Raw genomic sequence first — 18,248 nt, forward strand, 5'->3', positions numbered from 1 at the left:
CCAGATAAACACCTGGATAAAGTAAGTCAAGACAGCCTTTTTCTCTCCTATCTTTACCCGGGCTCATAGCTGGTCTGTGGACTGAAAATGACCCCTAACTAGATAAACCCTGTGTGGTTGTACCCTGATAATACTACAGCTACGCAGGCTAGGAGAAAATTGTTTCTGGCTATGAGAGCTGAAATATGCTCTTTAGGAGCCTTGTTACATAAGTACATAAGTAGTGCCATACTGGGAAAGACCAAAGGTCCATCTAGCCCAGCATCCTGTCACCGACAGTGGCCAATCCAGGTCAAGGGCACCTGGCACGCTCCCCAAACGTAAAAACATTCCAGACAAGTTATACCTAAAAATGCGGAATTTTTCCAAGTCCATTTAATAGCGGTCTATGGACTTGTCCTTTAGGAATCTATCTAACCCCTTTTTAAACTCCGTCAAGCTAACCGCCCGTACCACGTTCTCCGGCAACGAATTCCAGAGTCTAATTACACGTTGGGTGAAGAAAAATTTTCTCCGATTCGTTTTAAATTTACCACACTGTAGCTTCAACTCATGCCCTCTAGTCCTAGTATTTTTGGATAGCGTGAACAGTCGCTTCACATCCACCCGATCCATTCCACTCATTATTTTATACACTTCTATCATATCTCCCCTCAGCCGTCTCTTCTCCAAGCTGATTAGAATATCCATATAAACGTATTATACGTTATTTGGGCGTTAAATACGTATTTTTTTGACCTTCAATACTTGCAAACCTTCCTAGATACTAAGAAGATCTCCAGTGGGATTTGATCATCAAAGTGCTCGACACTTTTAAATGGCTGTGGATCATTCAGCTTAGGGCCTATTCTTTACTAATAATTTTTCTTCTTGTGCTTTCCTCGTAAATTCAAGTTCACTTCCCCCACCCCCCTCTTTTTGGAGCCTTAAGGAAGACATACCTACCCCCCCTACCTGTTCCACTTCTGGTGGTTAATGTTGAGTCATAGTAACATAGTAGATGACGGCAGAGAAAAACCTGCACGGTCCATCCAGTCTGCCCAACAAGATAAACTCATAAGTGCTACTTTTTGTGTATACCTGACCTTGATTTGTATCTTCAAATTATTCGGTCCTAGATAGCCTTTTCCCTCCACCTGCTTCATCAAGTATTCACAATACTCTACACGCTCTTTTCAGTTATTTTCCATTTGCCTCAGTGGTACTCATTGCCCAGTCACGATTTCTGTGGCAATTACTTTAGCACCCAAATCTTCATCGGCTTATATATATTATTTTGTGTATAATTTAAACACTTTTCTGTGTAGATGTTCGGACTGGGGGGTTCAAAGACACCCGACATGCATGTTTCGCTATTAAGCTGTATCAAGGACTCCCCCCCCCCCCCCCCCCTTATGCCGCTTAGCGCCAACTCAGCTATATTACTTCCGGGATTCCCCAAGAGCTTAACTATTCTTTGAGTGGAAAAAAAATATTTCCTCCTATTTGTTTTAAAAGTATTTCCGTGTAACTTCGTGGTCAGTATCCCGAAAACCTGACTGGCTGGCTGTGCCCTGAGAACTGGGTTAAGATGCACCAGGCCCTACAGCAATGCAGGATTTTATAGCCTTGCTGGTATAATTCAACCCGCCTGTAAGCCAGGTTTCAGTAACAGAAGTAGAGAGATGCGGTAGCCGTGTTAGTCCACTTTGGAAGATGAGCATGTGAAAGATTACCTTTAAATGTGGTATATTATCATTCAGTGTAAAAAATGCGATGAAGGCCTGCTACATTGGAGAAACAAGTCAGATGCTAAAGAAGAGATTAAATTTACATAGACATCATATGAAAAATGCCAGTGCCAACAAAGATGTCACGCCTGTGGGGCGGCACTTTACAAAACCAGAACACTGTATCAGTGACTTCATTGTAAGAATCCTGAAAGGGAACTTTAAAACAATACAGGAATGTAAGACCTTTGAAGTCAGAGTGATTAAATATTTTGACACCCACCAGACAGGATGTAACAAAGATCTGGGTTTTCCAGCCCATTATAAAGCATAAAATTGTATTGCTTTGTAAATTGTATTGCTCTGTCTCCTGATTCTCACCTATCCACCCACACATCCTGTTAGACTGTCACTGAAATGCTTTGATGTTTCAGTCATCCCCTGTCTCCATGCATATTGTGAGGAGGCAGGCAACTACAATGTCCAGAATGCACTGCAGCAGCAAGGGACTCAGAGTCAGGGTAAGGAGAGTGAGAGGAGTTAATTGGGAAGTTGAAGCAGGTGTGAGGGGTTTTTCAGGCAGCTTTATTAAAACATTGGTGGAAGCACTGAGGAAACTCTGCTGAAAAGGAAAAGTAAATGCTTTGTTTTGCTGTTTGAACTGTGAAAGTTTGAGGAACTGCTTTAAGTCTGAAAAGGGTTTAATTAGAAGACCATGAATAAATGCCTTTTGTTATGTTTGAGTTAAAGAAGAAATAAGCCATGAAGAGTATGTTAGGTGGCAACTAATAAAACCTTTAGTTATAAGAAGCCTGGTGTCAGTGAACATTTGTGAAAGGAGAAGAGGAGGCAGAGAACTCCCCTGTGTTTGAGACAGAGTCCTGTGAGTTACCAAGAAGGGCAGAGCCCAGCAGTGACTGTGTGTGTGGAGGAAGCTAAGCAGGGTCAGCCCTGGCCGGAGTCTGGAAGGGTGACCAGCTCACAAAGCGGTGGCAGTGGTGGGATCCGTTGAAGCCCTGCCGGCAGATGCGAGTACCTCACCGGTGTCCGGTAAGCAGGTACAGAGTTGGGGGAGGATTGTGAGAGGTGGAGAAGTCACGGGCTCCAGACAGGATATCTACCCTGAGGAGCGGCACTTGGGTCCTGTGGCTCTGGCACAGAAACTAATGGACCTTGCCACAAAGTGGTTGGGCCTTGATAAGAGGTCAGTAAGGCAGATCTTACAAGAGGTGGTATTAGAGTAATTTCTAGAGGCTGTGGACTTGGTTAAGAGGGGTTTGTGAAACATTAGAAGCAGCTGTTAAATGTTTGGAGTCCCAATGCTTAGGAGGTCATGGGGGGGGGGGGGGGGGGGGGGTTGCCTCCCAGTCCAAGAGCATGTCCCGGAGGGCTTCTCAAGTGTATAAGGGAGCAGAGGCCAGGCAGAGTGTGAATGAGGAGAGAATGTGTTTATAGATGTGGGAGAAAGGAACACTTAAAGAAGGATTGTCTTGCAAGGTTGGGATTCACCACCTACTCCCAGGGGCCAGGGGTGAAGCCATGGCAGTGAACAGTGGAGGTACTGGGTGTCAGGGTTAATGCACTGTTAGATTCCGGAGCGGACCAGACTCTGCTTTCTCGGTCCCTGTGGGAGAGAATAAAGAAAAGAGGGAGATGGAGAGTTAATAATAGGGCCGGGAGGTTAGTATTCAGTGTATTCACGGGGCTTCCACCACATATCCCCTACAAAAGGTTCAGACAAAAGGGCCCTTGGGTACACACTGGGTGTGGGGGTGGCTGTATTACCTAGACTGCCACAAGAGCTAATTCTGGGCAGAGATTGGCCCGCATTTCCCCGCTGTGTAAGAGGGAAAGCGGGGCTGCTAAGAGAGAGAAAGCCGGGAGAACATCAGGCAAAGAAGGGGGGTACCTCCAGCAGATGTTGGGTCTCGGATTGCTAGTCCGTGGAAGAAAGAACTAAAGGTTAAACGGACTAGCAATTTGGCCAGGGAGGGGTATGTGAGGAGGCAGGCAACTACAAAGTCCAGAATGCACTGCAGCAGCAAGGGACTCTGGGCAGGAGAGTGAGAAGCCAGGAGTTAATTGAGAAGTTGAACCAGGTGTGAGGGGTTTTTCAGGCAGCTTTATTAAAACATTGGTGGGAAGCTGCTTGGTGGGAGATGGAAGCACTGGGGAAGCTCTCTGCTGAAACGGTGACAGCCGCACTACCCCCTGAGAAGGGAAAGTAAATGCTTTGTTTTGCTGTTTGAACTGTGAAAGTTTAAGGAACTGCTTTTAAGTCTGAAAAGGGTTTAATTAGAAAACCATGAATAAATGCCTTTTGTTATGTCTGAGTTAAAGAAGACTAGAGGGCATGAGTTGAAGCTACAGTGTGGTAAATTTAAAACGAATCGGAGAAAATTTTTCTTCACCCAACGTGTAATTAGACTCTGGAATTCATTGCCGGAGAACGTGGTATGGGCGGTTAGCTTGACGGAGTTTAAAAAGGGGTTAGATAGATTCCTAAAGGACAAGTCCATAGACCGCTATTAAATGGACTGGAAAAATTCCTCATTTTTAGGTATAACTTGTCTGGAATGTTTTTACGTTTGGGGAGCGTGCCAGGTGCCCTTGACCTGGATTGGCCACTGTCGGTGACAGGATGCTGGGCTAGATGGACCTTTGGTCTTTCCCAGTATGGCACTACTTATGTACTTATGTACTTATGTACTTATGTACTTATGTAATAAGCCTTGAGGAGTATGTTAGGTGGCAACTAATAAAACCTTTAGTTATAAGAAGCCTGGTGTTGGTGAATATTTGTGAAAGGAGAAGGGGAGGCAGAGAACTCCCCTGTGTTTGAGGCAGAGTCCTGTGAGTTACCAAGAAGGGCAGAGCCCAGCAGTGACTGTGTGTGTGGAGGAAGCTAAGCAGGGTCAGCCCTGGCCGGAGTCTGGAAGGGTGACCAGCTCACAATATAGACTGTCACTGATGCTTTGTTTCACTCATATATATACTGTCATCTACCAACATTTGCTTATTTCCGATCTGAGGAAGAAAGGGCAACCAAAAGCTTTATGTCCAATAAAAAAAAGGTGGTATCTTAATTTTCTTTTCCATGATTTATTTTGTTTTATTTCTATTGATTACCAGTCACAGAAGTCAATCCAGTTTGAGTATCGCCTAACAAATGTCTTAATAAAATAAACAAACCTTTTATTACAGATCACTCAAGTATTAAAATAACATGGTATAGGCAAGGAAAAAGAGACAGTGAGAGGAGGGTAAAGGGAAAAAAATCTCTTACAAATAAACTTTTTTCTCCAAAAAGAGTCCAGTCCACGATCTGTGAGGTCAAGGATTACATGCACTAGGTGGAAAGAGAATCTCACCTGGATGCTTGGAGGCAGTGAGGAGCCCACAGCAGGGCATCATGGCAGAGAGAAATCTGTAAAAAAAAAAAAAAAAAAGTGAAAAACAGTAACAAGTGAGCACTTTTATTCACAAGAGAGGGGGTTGGGAGTGCACCATGACTTACGGCCAGTGGCAAGGAGCCCAATCTCTCTTCCATGCGGAAGACCCCCCTCGGTCAGGTAGGAATGCTCTAATGCTTGATTTAGTAAAAAGCAGAGCTTCAGTCTCACTAGTTAAGAGTGAGTCTCACTCAATCCAAGGCTCTTTCAGCTCTTCTCTCACTCCTTAGAGCTTCAGTACAAGCTCCTGTTCCTGATCACTGCTTTCATGAGAAGAGAAAAGCCAAGTGGCTGGGGGGGGGGGGGGAGGCACATTTTAGCCAGCCTCCCTGCCACTGCCCCGCTCCCCAGTCCCTGTTAGCTGAAGCATTTGTCCCGTGCTAGTCTGGCATCGCCTGTCCTGTTCTCAGTCGCGTCATATACGCTCGTTTTAATGAAACTGAGCATGTGTGACGTGTCGAACATGCTCAGGTTCACTAAAATAATTGTGCACGGCAGGCAATGCAGGGAGACCAGCGTGGGACAAATGCTTCAGTTTGCAGGGGAGTTGGGGACCCCCCACCAGCCAAATTGGAGGGCCCAGAGCCAATTTGGGGGGGACCTAGGCCCCCATGGCCCTCCGTAGCTATGCCACTGCATGTGGTCCCACCGGTAGGAAAAATCAGAGTGCCCCTTTCCTGCTTCCAATAGCACACTCATGCCCAATGATAAAAACAAACGCGGGCGCTGCAGGCCATTAGCGTTGGACTTGCACTTGATGATCAGAGGCAACAAGCACGTGAAACAATCAGCTCGATAGCTCTGACTGCTAACTGCATGCAAATACATGCCAAAAAAAGTGTCGTCTGCATTCCTCTCAGCTCTCCTACTACTATTACTACTTATCATTTCTAAAGCGCTACTAGACATACGCAGCGCTGTACACTTGAACATGAAGAGACAGTCCCTGCTCGACAGAGCTTACAGTCTAATTAGGCCAGACAAACAAGAGCTAAGAGAATATTAAAGTGAGGATGATAAAATAAGGGTTCTGAACAAGTGAATAAGGGTTGGAGTTAAAAGCAGCATCAAAAATGTGGGCTTTTAGCTTAGATTTGAAGATGGCCAGAGATGGAGCTTGACGTACCGGCTCAGGAAGTCTATTCCAGGCATATGGTGCAGCAAAATAAAAGGAACGAAGTCTGGAGTTAGCGGTGGAGGAGAAGGGTGCAGATAAGAGAGATTTACCCAGTGAACGGAGTTCCCGGGGAGGAATGTAGGGAGAGATGAGAGTGGAGAGGTACTGAGGAGCTGCAGAGTGAATGCACTTATAGGTCAATAAGAGGAGTTTGAACGGATAGGAAGCCAGTGAAGTGACTTGAGGAGAGGGCTAATACGAGCATAACGACACTGGCGTAATATTAGTCGTGCAGCAGAATTTTGAACAGATTGAAGAGGAGAGAGATGGCTCAGTGGGAGACCTGTGAGAAGCAAGTTGCAATAGTCTAAGCGAGAGGTGATAAGAGTGTGGATGAGGGTCCTTGCACTCCTTCTGGGATGTTGGAAAAGTGCTCCTTAAAAACAGCAATGCAACTTAACCAAAAGCGGAGACATAGGTTCAAACTTTCTGGCTGAACAAATCAGTCTAGCAGTTGCATTCAGTAAGGCTCGAAAGCATTTAAGTAGCTTTTTTCAAACAACCAGAATATACAGCCGTTACAGTAATCCAGCTACACTAATATAAAAACCTGAGTTGTCCTTCTGAAGTGATCGGGAAGAAAAATTTCCTGTGTCGCAACGACCCTAAGCTTCCAAATCTTTCTAGCTTTATACCCCAACAACAGAAAAAAAAAAAAAAAAAAGCACAAATGGGCCTCCAAGACTTGAATAATCAAGAGTCCTTTGACCCGACACAGGCTGCGTTTCAGAGTATCTACGCTTGCGCAGTGGCGTACCAAGGTGGGGGCGGTCCGCCCCGGGTGCAAGCCGCTGGGGGGGTGTTGCGCGCCTGTCGGCTCTTCGTTTGCCCCGGAACAGGTTACTTCCTGTTCCGGGGCAGAGGGAGCATGAAAACGAAGAGCCGGCAGGCGCGCGGCACCCCCCCCCCCCCAGCGGCGTGCACCCGGGGGGGTCTTTCGCTGGGGGGCGGGGCGTCGTGCTGTTCCGGGTGGCGCTGCACCCAGGGGAGTGGGGCACATCGGCAACCCGCCCCAGGTGTCAGCCCCCATAGGAACGCCACTGCGCTTGCGTCAGGGGTTCTAACAGAAACCCTTGACGTAATTTATGTTAAGGCATATTTTCAAAGAAAAAGCTTAAATAGTAACCCATGGGACTTTGTAAGTCTCAGGGCTCTGTTTACTAAGGTGCAGCTTAGTAAACAGGAGCCTAAGTTGTTTTGAAAATGAGCCCTATTATCTTATATACATAAGAACATAAGCACCGCCATATTGGGAAAAGACCAAGGGTCCATCAAGCCCAGCATCCTGTCTCCGACAGTGGACAATCCAGGCCTCAAGAACCCGGCAAAACACCCCAAAACAAAACAAAAAAATGTAAATTAATAATGTTCAATGGACTTTTCCTCCAGGAATCTGTCCAAACCCCCTTTAAACTCAGCGAGGCCAACTGCCGTCACCACATTCTCCGGCAACGACTTCCAGAGTCTAACTACGCGCTGAGTAAAGAAAAGCTTTCTCCTATTTGCTTTAAATCTACCACATTCTAGCTTCATCTTATGTCCCCTGGTTCTATTATTGTTTGAAATTGTAAACAAACACTTCACATCATCTATATTTTCGCATGATTTCTGTTAGACCCCTGATGCAGACGTAAATATGCAGAAACACGGCCCGTGTTGGGTCTTTTCAATACAGGACTCTTGAATCATTCATGTCTCGGAGGCCCCGTTTGTGCTTTTTATTTTCTGTGGTTCTGGTTTGTCTACTCTTGAACACTCTCTTAGCTTTATACCCCAGACGCAGTCTGCAAAATCTGACTATTTGGCCTTCAGCCTCACTGTAAAAGTCACATGTAAACGCTTCAGGCTCTCTCGCTGTGGTTTTCAGTTTCATTTGCTGATCCATAGTTCAGATAGGCTCCCATTGATTCATAGCCACCCAACCTCGTGATGCCACCGCAATCATCACCCCTGCAGCTGCTCCATGGATTCTGTCTTTACAAAGCCAGTGTCCTGTGGTAACCTGCTTCACCAGAACCCAGCCGATTAAAGGGACAGTGCCCCAGCTTCTGCCAGGGTGATGAGAAACGGAAGGGCCATCGCAGTGCCGTAACCACAGGTGGGCCTGGGTGGGCCCACTTAGGGCTCAAGCCCACCCAACAGTAACACAGGTTTAGCAGTAGCTGTGGGGAACCCAAGCTCTGCCAGCTGAAGACTTCCCCCTGGAGGTAACGAAAACGCTGCTCTCCACGATACTGGCACCTGTGTATGCTCGGTTTTCAGCGCATGCCTGCTGCAGACTACCAAGGTGGAAAGAAGCGTTTTCCCACCAGCTGAGATATTTTTTTGGTGTGTGTGGGGGGGGGGGGGGGGAGAACATTTGGTGCCCACCCGCTTCTTGCCTAGGCCCACCCAAAATCTGCTGTCTGGCTATGCCCCTGGGCCATCGTACAGTCAGCTTGCTTCAGGCATGAGACAGGTGACCCTAGCGCTCAGGGTGCCAAAACTTTACCTCGCCCTTCGCAGCGATCAGAGCCTGTTCCTTTGCTCAGGGTACCACAACCCCTCGAGCCAGCCCTGATCGGTTCCTTGCATCAGTACCCTACAGCAAAAATTTTTTAAAAGGGACGGCTGTGTTAGCCTGGTGTAACAAAATTGACGAAGGCAGGTGGCATTTAATAGACTAGAAGTTCTCAACCAGTCCTCGGGACACACCTAGCCAACCTCCATTGTGTGTAAATCTCTCATGCATATTTGTTAGGGGAATCCTGAAAATCTGACTGGCTGGGTGAGTCCTGAGAATTGGATTGAGAACCCCTGTTATAGGTTAATCAAAAAAATTTTTTTAATCTTTATTTATAAATGCTTGGAATCATAACGTTACATCATAACTTAACCATTTTTTAACATATTACACCTATCGAAAATATTGCTTGACATATCCCATAATCTGTTCATCATTTACTCCACCCCCCTTAACATCATTTCATATGTTCCCGTCTTTTCTGCTTTATAATACAGTTATCCTGGTCATATGGAGTGGAGGAGTGGCCTAGTGGTTAGGGTGGTGGACTTTGGTCCTGAGGAACTGAGTTCGATTCCCACTTCAGGCACAGGCAGCTCCTTGTGACTCTGGGCAAGTCACTTAACCCTCCATTGTCCCATGTACGCCGCATTGAGCCTGCCATGAGTGGGAAAGTGCGGGGTACAAATGTAACAAAAATAAAATAGATACTATTGGAGATTCTACATGGAATGTTGCCACTATTGGAGATTCTGTTGCTACTATTGGAGATTCTACATGGAATGTTGCTACTATTGGAGATTCTACATGGAATGTTGCTATTCCACTAGCAACATTCCATGTAGAAGGCTGCGCAGGCTTCTGTTTCTGTGAGTCTGACGTCCTGCACGTACGTGCAGGACGTCAGACTCGCAGAAGCCTGCGCAGCCACATTGGTGATCTGCAAGGGCCGACTTCTACATGGAATGTTGCTACTATTGGAGATTCTACATGGAATGTTGCTATTCCACTAGCAACATTCCATGTAGAAGGCTGGACGTCAGACTCACAGAAGCAGAAGCCTGCGCGGCCACATTGGTGATCTGCAAGGGACGACTTCTACATGGAATGTTGCTAGTGGAGGAGTGGCTTAGTGGTTAGGGTGGTGGACTTTGGTCCTGGGGAACTGAGTTCAATTCCCACTTCAGGCACAGGCAGCTCCTTGTGACTCTGGGCAAGTCACTTAACCCTTCATTGCCCCATGTAAGCCGCATTGAGCCTGCCATGAGTGGGAAAGCGCAGGGTACAAATGTAACAAAAATAAAATATGCTATCTAGATCTCTTATTTTCTGGCGAGCAAGTCTCTTACTGTCCATCTTACTCACAGTTAGGTTAATCAATTTATTGAGACATTAGTTTTTGAGAACTGGAGTCCACTTCATCACATGTTGACAGTTTCTGCAACCATACATTATACACCTTCAAGCCCTTGCACTCGAACCTGGAAGCAACGCAAACCGTACGAGAGACTTGCCGACCTGAACATGTATACCTTGGAGTAAAGGAGAAACAGGGGTGACATGAGACAGGCATTCAAATATTTGAAAGGTATTAATCCGCAAACAACCCTTTTCCGGAGACGGGAAGGCGGTAGAACTAGAGGACATAAATTGAGGTTGGCGGGGGGTAGTCAAGACTCAGGAGTAATGTCAGGAAGTTATTTTTTTCACGGAAAGGGTGGTGAATACGTGGAACGCCCTTCCGCGGGAGGAGGTGGAGATGAAAACAGTCAAACGTGCGTGGGATAAACACGACGCAATCCTGTTTGGAGGGAATGGATCTACGGAATCTTAGCGGAAATTGGGTGGCAACGCCGGTAATTGGGAAGCAAAACCGGTGCTGGGCAGACTTCTACAGTCTGTGGCCTGAGAATGGCAAGGACAAATCAAACTCAGGTATACATATAAAATATCGCATACCATGTGAAATGAGTTTATCTTGTTGGGCAGACTGGATGGACCGTACAGGTCTTTATCTGCCGTCATTTACTATGTTACTGCGTTACCTGGAGACTCCTGGCACGTGAGTGGCAAGATCTATCAGGATGATAACATCTTTAACTGAAATGGTTGGCTTTACTGTGCTCCTGGCTTTACCAGCATCATGGACGGTTTGGATCTGATTTCCAGCACCTAGGTGAGATAACTTGATCTGGTTCACTAAGAGGAAGCCTGTGAGGAGACAAAAGGCTGTTTCCTTTGCTCAGGGTGGTGGGGACCTTCAGCCCTTGTCTTGTGGACGCTCTCCAGCTCTTCTGAGAGCTGCTGGTCTTGCTTTTGCACTTTGCTCTGGAGAATAATACGAAGGCAAATTGATGTCTTGCCGTAATGTCAGTACAGGTGGGACGAATCTACTTCACTGCGAAGTACCTGTGGATGTGAACTTTGTGAATAATCCTGCTCTTGCGACTATTACATGGACACCGATGGAAGCATCAGAATCTTCTCAGTGAGGATCTGCCTGGGATTGGACCCTGGGTCCATAAGAATTTCAATAGGCAGCAAAATCTAACTGTGTGCCCACCACAGAGAGGACCGATCAACTCGACCCAGTGAAGGTTTCACCTCGGACAGTTCACTACACCATCAGCCTGACCATGACTAACTCAGAACCCAGTGACTCGAGCAGGGACTGGAACTCACCCACCAAGGGCTACTGAGTTCTAAAGCTAACAAACCTTCTCTCAGCTCATTAATGGAGCAAATCACGGTATAATGCAGGGAACTGGAAATCTGAAACTAATTTAAAAAGAGTCCACTATCAGGCTTATTTTCGAAAGAGAAGGGCGCCCATCTTCCGACACAAATCGGGAGATGGGCGTCCTTCTTCTCAGGGTCACCCAAATCGGCATACTCGAAAGCCGATTTTGGGCGCCCTCAACTGCTCTCCGTCACGGGGACGACCAAAGTTCCCGGGGGCATATCGGAGGCGTAGCGAAGGCGGGACTGGGGCGTGCTTAACAGATGGGCGTCCTCGGCTGATAATGGAAAAAAGAAGGGCGTCCCTGACGAGCCCTTGGCCGACTTTACTTGGTCCATTTTTTTTCACGACCAAGCCTCAAAAAGGTGCCCGAACTGACCAGATAACCACCAGAGGGAATCGGGGATGACCTTCCCTTACTCCCCCAGTGGTCAACAACCCCCTCCCACCCTAAAAAAAAAAAGTTAAAAAATTTTTTTTGCCAGCCTCAAATGTCATACCCAGCTCTCCCTGACAGCAGTATGCAGGTCCGTGGAGCAGTTTTTAGTGGGTGCAGTGTACTTCAGGCAGGTGGACCCAGGCCCATCCCCCCCCTACCTGTTACACTTGTGGTGGTAAATGGGGAGCCCTTCAAAACCCACCCGAAACCCACTGTACCCACAAATAGGTGCCCCCCTTCACCCCTTAGGGCTATGGTAGTGTTGTACAGTTGTGGGGAGTGGGTTTTCTTTTGGGGGGGGGGGTTGGGGGCTCAGCACCTAAGGTAAGGGAGCTATGCACCTGGGAGCAATTTCTGAAGTCCACTGCAGTGCCCCCTAGGGTGCCCGGTTGGTGTCCTGGCATGTCAGGGGGACCAGTGCGCTACGAATGCTGGCTCCTCCCATGACCAAATGGCTTGGATTTGGTCGTTTCTGAGATGGGCGTCCTCGGTTTCCATTATCGCCGAAAACTGGGGACGACCATCTCTAAGGTCGACCTAAATGTTGGGATTTTGGGCGTCCCCGACCGTATTATCGAAACGAACAATGGACGCCCATCTTGTTTCGATAATACGGGTTTCCCTGCCCCTTCGCCGGGACGTCCTTAGAGACGGGCGCCCTTAGACATGGTCGTCCCCGTTTGATTATGTCCCTCCACGTAGCATTTCAGAGGCTGGGGAACCAAGCCCCAGCTCTGTCACTCTCTGTGTGATGCTGGGGAAGCCAATTTACCTTCCTGTGTCAGTTCTAATCCCCAGCTCCGTCACTAACTCTCTGTGACCCTAAGTCGCTTTATCTCCCCCTAGGTTCTAATCTTCAGCTTTGACAGTCTGCTCAAACCCCCACACAGAGGACAGCTGAACAGCAGTGTACAGGGAGGAAAAGGGAAAGAGTGAATAATATAATGAAAGCTGCACATCTTATATCACCCACCCACCATGCATAAAAATTAGGAAGACTTCCCTGGTTCTGCCTTTACACACCAGTTTCAAACTTTCTGTTCTCTCGGTTCAAAATGCACGAAATTGAAATCTTGGGAAAACGGGCAAGTGACTGGGAGATTATCCCATCTCGATTCAGGAGGTGGAGGGGCACGAGGTCTCTTATGCAATAAGAGAGTCCTAAGCTGGTACAGAACTAACTGAGCCCTTGGAGCACAAGAGCTGCCCCTCCCTGCTGTCACATACCTTCCAGAGAGACTGCAGAGAAATGCTTTCGTAGCATGGAGTTTTGAAGGGACCCTGCTGCTGTCACTGTCATCAGGGCTGGTTCTGCTCTCAGACAGAACCGGGTCTCTCTCCCTGCTGCTCAACGCAGCTCTGTCTCTTGTCTCTCCCTAGATGAGGTTCTGCAGTCTCTTTCCTCAATCCACCCCCCCTTTCCCGTGGTCCCAGAGTGTTACCGGTACCTGCTGTCACTGAAGCCTCTGGTTCTGGTGGTCTCGATTTGGGGCAGAGCTGGGGTTTTTGCTGGTACCAGGTTACTCCCTCCTGTGCAGTGCAGGCTCCGGGCTATGCTGTCTCTGACTGTTGAGACTGTGCCAGCCCTTTCCTGTAAATACGTTCGCGTTTAGGGAGTGTCTGCAAAGTACCAGCCCCCGAAAAGAAGCAGCAGGCAGGGTCTAGACACCAACAAGCCCTCAAAGAGACAGACAGAGAGAGAAAGAGAGTTCCCAGAATGTGCAAATAACCAACAATTCTGCAGAAAGACACTCCTACAGAGACATCACAACCCCAGCAAGGAGTGTCTACAAGCTGTCAACCCCAGAGAACAAGAGACACCCCAGCTGAAACTGACAACCCCACAAAGAGACAGCCACCCAGAAAGATCTCAGCATCTGCAAACAGCAAACTACCAGCTGCAGAGTCAGTCTCAGAAAGATATCCCACCCAGACTCTCTTCCTGCAGCAGGGAGCATCTACAAACTACCACCACTTGAAACTGAACATGGCCAAGACTGAGCTTATTGTCTTCCCTCCCAAACCCACTTCTCCTCTCCCCCCACTCTCTATCTCAGTGGATAAACACCCTCATCGTTCCCGTCTCATCTGCCCGCAACCTCGGAGTCATCTTCGACTCCTCCCTCTCCTTCTCTGCGCATATCCAGCAGACAGCCAAGACCTGTTGCTTATTCCTCTATAATATTAGCAAAATTCGCCCTTTCCTCTCTCTGAGCACACCACCCGAACTCTCATCCACTCTCTCATTACCTCTCGCCTTGACTACTGCAACCTACTCCTCACTGGCCTCCCACTTAGCCATCTATCCCCCCTTCAATCCATTCAGAACTCTGCTGCGCATCTTATCTTCCGCCTGGACCGATATACTCATAGTGGAGTGGAGGAGTGGCCTAGTGGTTAGGGTGGTGGACTTTGGTCCTGGGGAACTGAGGAACTGAGTTCGATTCCCACTTCAGGCACAGGCAGCTCCTTGTGACTCTGGGCAAGTCACTTAACCCTCCATTGCCCCATGTAAGACACATTGAGCCTGCCATGAGTGGGAAAGCGCGGGGTACAAATGTAACAAAAAAAAAAATAGATAATATTGGAGATTCTACATGGAATGTTCCTATTCCACTAGCAACATTCCATGTAGAAGCCTGCGCGGCCACATTGGTGATCTGCAAGGGCCGACTTCAAATAGTAGCAACAGTGGAGGAGTGGCCTAGTGGTTAGGGTGGTGGACTTTGGTCCTGGGGAACTGAGGAACTGAGTTCGATTCCCACTTCAGGCACAGGCAGCTCCTTGTGACTCTGGGCAAGTCACTTAACCCTCCATTGCCCCATGTAAGCCGCATTGAGCCTGCCATGAGTGGGAAAGCGCAGGGTACAAATGTAACAAAAATAAAATAAATAAATATCACCCCTCTCCTCAAATCACTTCACTGGCTTCCGATCAGGTACCACATACAGTTCAAGCTTCTCCTACTAACCTAGAAATGCACTCGATCTGCAGCCCCTCCTTACCTCTCTACCCTCATCTCCCCTTACGTTCCTACCCGTAACATCCGCTCTCAGGACAAATCCCTCCTCTCAATACCCTTCTCCACCACCGCCAAATCCAGGCTCCGCCCTTTCTGCCTCGTCTCACCCCATGCGTGGAATAAACTCCCTGAGCCCATACGCCAGGCCCCCTCCCTGCCCATCTTCAAATCCTTCGGCAACTAACCACCGTTCCTCTATTCAGGAAATCTAGACTGCCCCAACTTGACATTTCGCCCATTAGATTGTAAGCTCCTTTTAGCAGGGACTGTCCTTTTGTTAAACTGTACAGCGCTGCGTAACCCTAGTAGCGCTCTAGAAATGTTAAGTAGTAGTAGTAGTAGTATTACATATAGCAGTGATTTAACCAGAGCTGAGATTGTGATGTCATAATGCCTCATTCCACCAATGCCTAAGAGCCAACCTCATCAGTGATGTCACAATGGCTCGACTGTCCTATACTTGGCCCACTTCCCCCCTTAGTGTGAAGAGTTTCAGTCTCTGGTATCCAGAGCTGAGATTGTGATGTCATAATGCCTCATTCCACCAATGCCTAAGAGCCAACCTCATCAGTGATGTCACAATGGCTTGATTGTCCTATATTTGTCTCACTCTTATCTATTAGATTGTAAGCTCTTTGAGCAGGGACTGTCTCTCTTTGTTAAATTGTACAGCGCTGCGTAACCCTAGTAGCGCTCTAGAAATGTTAAGTAGTAGTAGTAGTAGTATTACATATAGCAGTGATTTAACCAGAGCTGAGATTGTGATGTCATAATGCCTCATTCCACCAATGCCTAAGAGCCAACCTCATCAGTGATGTCACAATGGCTTGATTGTCCTATACTTGGCTCAATTACATATAGCAGTGATTTAACCAGAGCTGAGATTGTGATGTCATAATGCCTCATTCCACCAATGCCTAAGAGCCAACCTCATCAGTGATGTCACAATGGCTTGATTGTCCTATATTTGTCTCACTCTTATCTATTAGATTGTAAGCTCTTTGAGCAGGGACTGTCTCTCTTTGTTAAATTGTACAGCGCTGCGTAACCCTAGTAGCGCTCTAGAAATGTTAAGTAGTAGTAGTAAATAGTAGTAGTAGTAGTAGTTATTTATTTATTTATTTATTGCATTTGTATCCCACATTTTCCCACCTATTTGCGGGCTCAATGTGGCTTACAGAGTCCTGTTATGGCATTGTCATTCCAGGATGTCAAATACAATTAGTGATGTAACTAGAATAAGTAGGGGAAAAGAGAGTTTACAGGGTGAGTGTAGAAGATGGACTGTCGTAATGGGGTACAGGGCCGTGCCAACACAGTAAGCAAGGTAAGCACTGCAGGAGGGCGCCTGAGGTCTGCTCAGTTGCAAAATCTTTTACCTGAAGTTGTGATTCTCCTCTCTCCCCTGCCCTCCCCTCTTCACGTAGCAGTGCTCACTGAGGCAGGCAGGCTCTGCTGAAGTTGTTTGAAAGAATACAAGTGCTATATATGTCTTTGGTGTGGGAAGAACTCCTTAGTCAGGGTGAGCTTGAACAACATTCAAATTAAAGAGAACAGGTTTGGAGGGAGGTGTGCAAGTGAGACTGGGGAGAAATAAAAAATAAATAGTGTAATTGTTAAAATCTGTAAGTGGTTCAAAGTTTTTCTGAGCATGTACACTGAGAGGAGGGCATGATGGCTGCAATGATGTATGCATAATTATCAGGTAACCTGAGATAGCTAGAGCTAAAAGCCATTTCATTGGCTGATGGTTCCAACAGTAGTTTCAAAGAAGTTTAGCTGACTGTTTAGTGTTTGAAGAGGTGGTAAGTGAAAATCTGATTGCTTTTTTTTTGTGTTTGTTTTTATATAAAACATTCTCCTTGGATAGGAAGAGTAAAGAGTTTGTGATATGTGAAAATACATTTTGCTTTAATGAAATTGCTAAACTTTAGAGTCCAGTGCTAGCGATCATTTTCACGGTTAAAAATCATAAAAAATTATTTGCAATCAAGTATTTTGCAAGAAAGGCTTGTAAGCCTTGCCATGATTGCTACTGAGAATGATATATGTGCCTAGTTAGATATCAAAGATTTAATTACCAATTTCATGAACATGAAAGCACGAAAAGCTAAGTGGGTGTAAACCCTTTATTTGTTCAGCAATCCCACAAAGATGCACTCCATCTTTCAGCTCCTATTTCCTTTGCATCTTGTGCCACCCGGGGGGGGGGGGGGGGTGGCGCCAACTGATAGTCTGCAGGGGGGCGCCAGAGACCCTTGGCACGGCCCTGATGGGGTAGATTGGAGAAGTGGTTTAGTAAGGTTATGGGTTCTCTTTGTAGGCCTTGTTGAAGAGATACGTCTTCAGGGATTTACGGAAGTTGGTAATTTTGTCAGTAGTTTTCAAGTCAGTAGGTAGTGCATTCCACAACCGCGTGCTCCTGTAAGAGAAGGTAGTTGCGTGTGCTAGCTTGTATTTTAGTCCTTTACAGCATATTAATGTAGAAGGAAGACTTTCATGACCGGGGTGGATTGGTGAGGTGATCTAGTTAGGTTATGGGTTCTCTATGTAGGCCTTGTTGAAGAGATACGTCTTCAGAGATTTACGAAAGTTAGATATTTTGTCGATTGTTTTCAGGGCAGAAGGTAATGCATTCCACAACTGTGTACTTATGTAAGAGAAGGTAGCCGCATGTATCATCTTGTATTTTAGTCCTTTACAGCTAGGGAAGTGTAGATTAAGAAATTTGCGGGATGATCTTGTGGCATTTCTGGGCTGCAGGTCCACGAGGTTTAACATGTAGGTCGGGGCATCTGCGTAGATGATTTTGTGTACAATCGTGCAGATCTTGAACGCGATGCATTCTTTAAGTGGGAGCCAATGAAGTTTCTCTCTTAAGGGTTTTGCACTTTCATATTTAGTTTTTCCAAATATGAGTCTGGCGGCGGTATTCTGGGCTGTTTGGAGTTTCTTAATAGTTTGTTCTTTGCAGCCAGCGTATAGTGCGTTGCAGTAGTCTAGATGACTCAGTACCATTGACTGTACCAGGGTACGGAAGATGTGTCTCGGGAAGAAAGGTTTTACTCTTTTGAGTTTCCACATGGAGTGGAACATCTTTTTCGTTGTACTCTTCATCTGGGTATCGAGTGTGAGGTCTCGATCAATGGTAACTCCAAGAATTTTCAGGTTATTTGAGACGTGAAGAGAGTAGTTTGGTGTGGGTA

At 46.8% G+C, this 18,248-nt stretch overlaps 1 protein-coding gene across 3 annotated transcripts in view; it reads right to left on the bottom strand.

Moving 5' to 3' along the window:
• Positions 1-13,900, bottom strand: part of LOC115457919 (von Willebrand factor A domain-containing protein 5A-like) — a 28,010-nt gene extending 14,110 nt beyond the window's left edge. The window contains exons 1-2 of one of the 3 annotated variants that reach the window (XM_030187620.1): positions 13,469-13,891; positions 5,081-5,136 (exon numbers count right to left, since the gene is read on the bottom strand). In XM_030187620.1, coding sequence (XP_030043480.1) covers positions 5,081-5,123 — 43 coding nt within the window. In that variant the 5' untranslated portion in view covers positions 5,124-5,136; positions 13,469-13,891. Of the gene's footprint in view, positions 1-5,080; positions 5,137-13,468 lie in introns of all 3 variants that reach the window. The other 2 variants (XM_030187621.1, XM_030187622.1) reach the window with 2 other exon arrangements.
• Between the last annotated feature and the right edge of the window lie 4,348 nt (positions 13,901-18,248).

Source organism: Microcaecilia unicolor, chromosome 14 (genome assembly GCF_901765095.1).
Source record: "Microcaecilia unicolor chromosome 14, aMicUni1.1, whole genome shotgun sequence".
Lineage (NCBI taxonomy): Eukaryota > Metazoa > Chordata > Amphibia > Gymnophiona > Siphonopidae > Microcaecilia > Microcaecilia unicolor.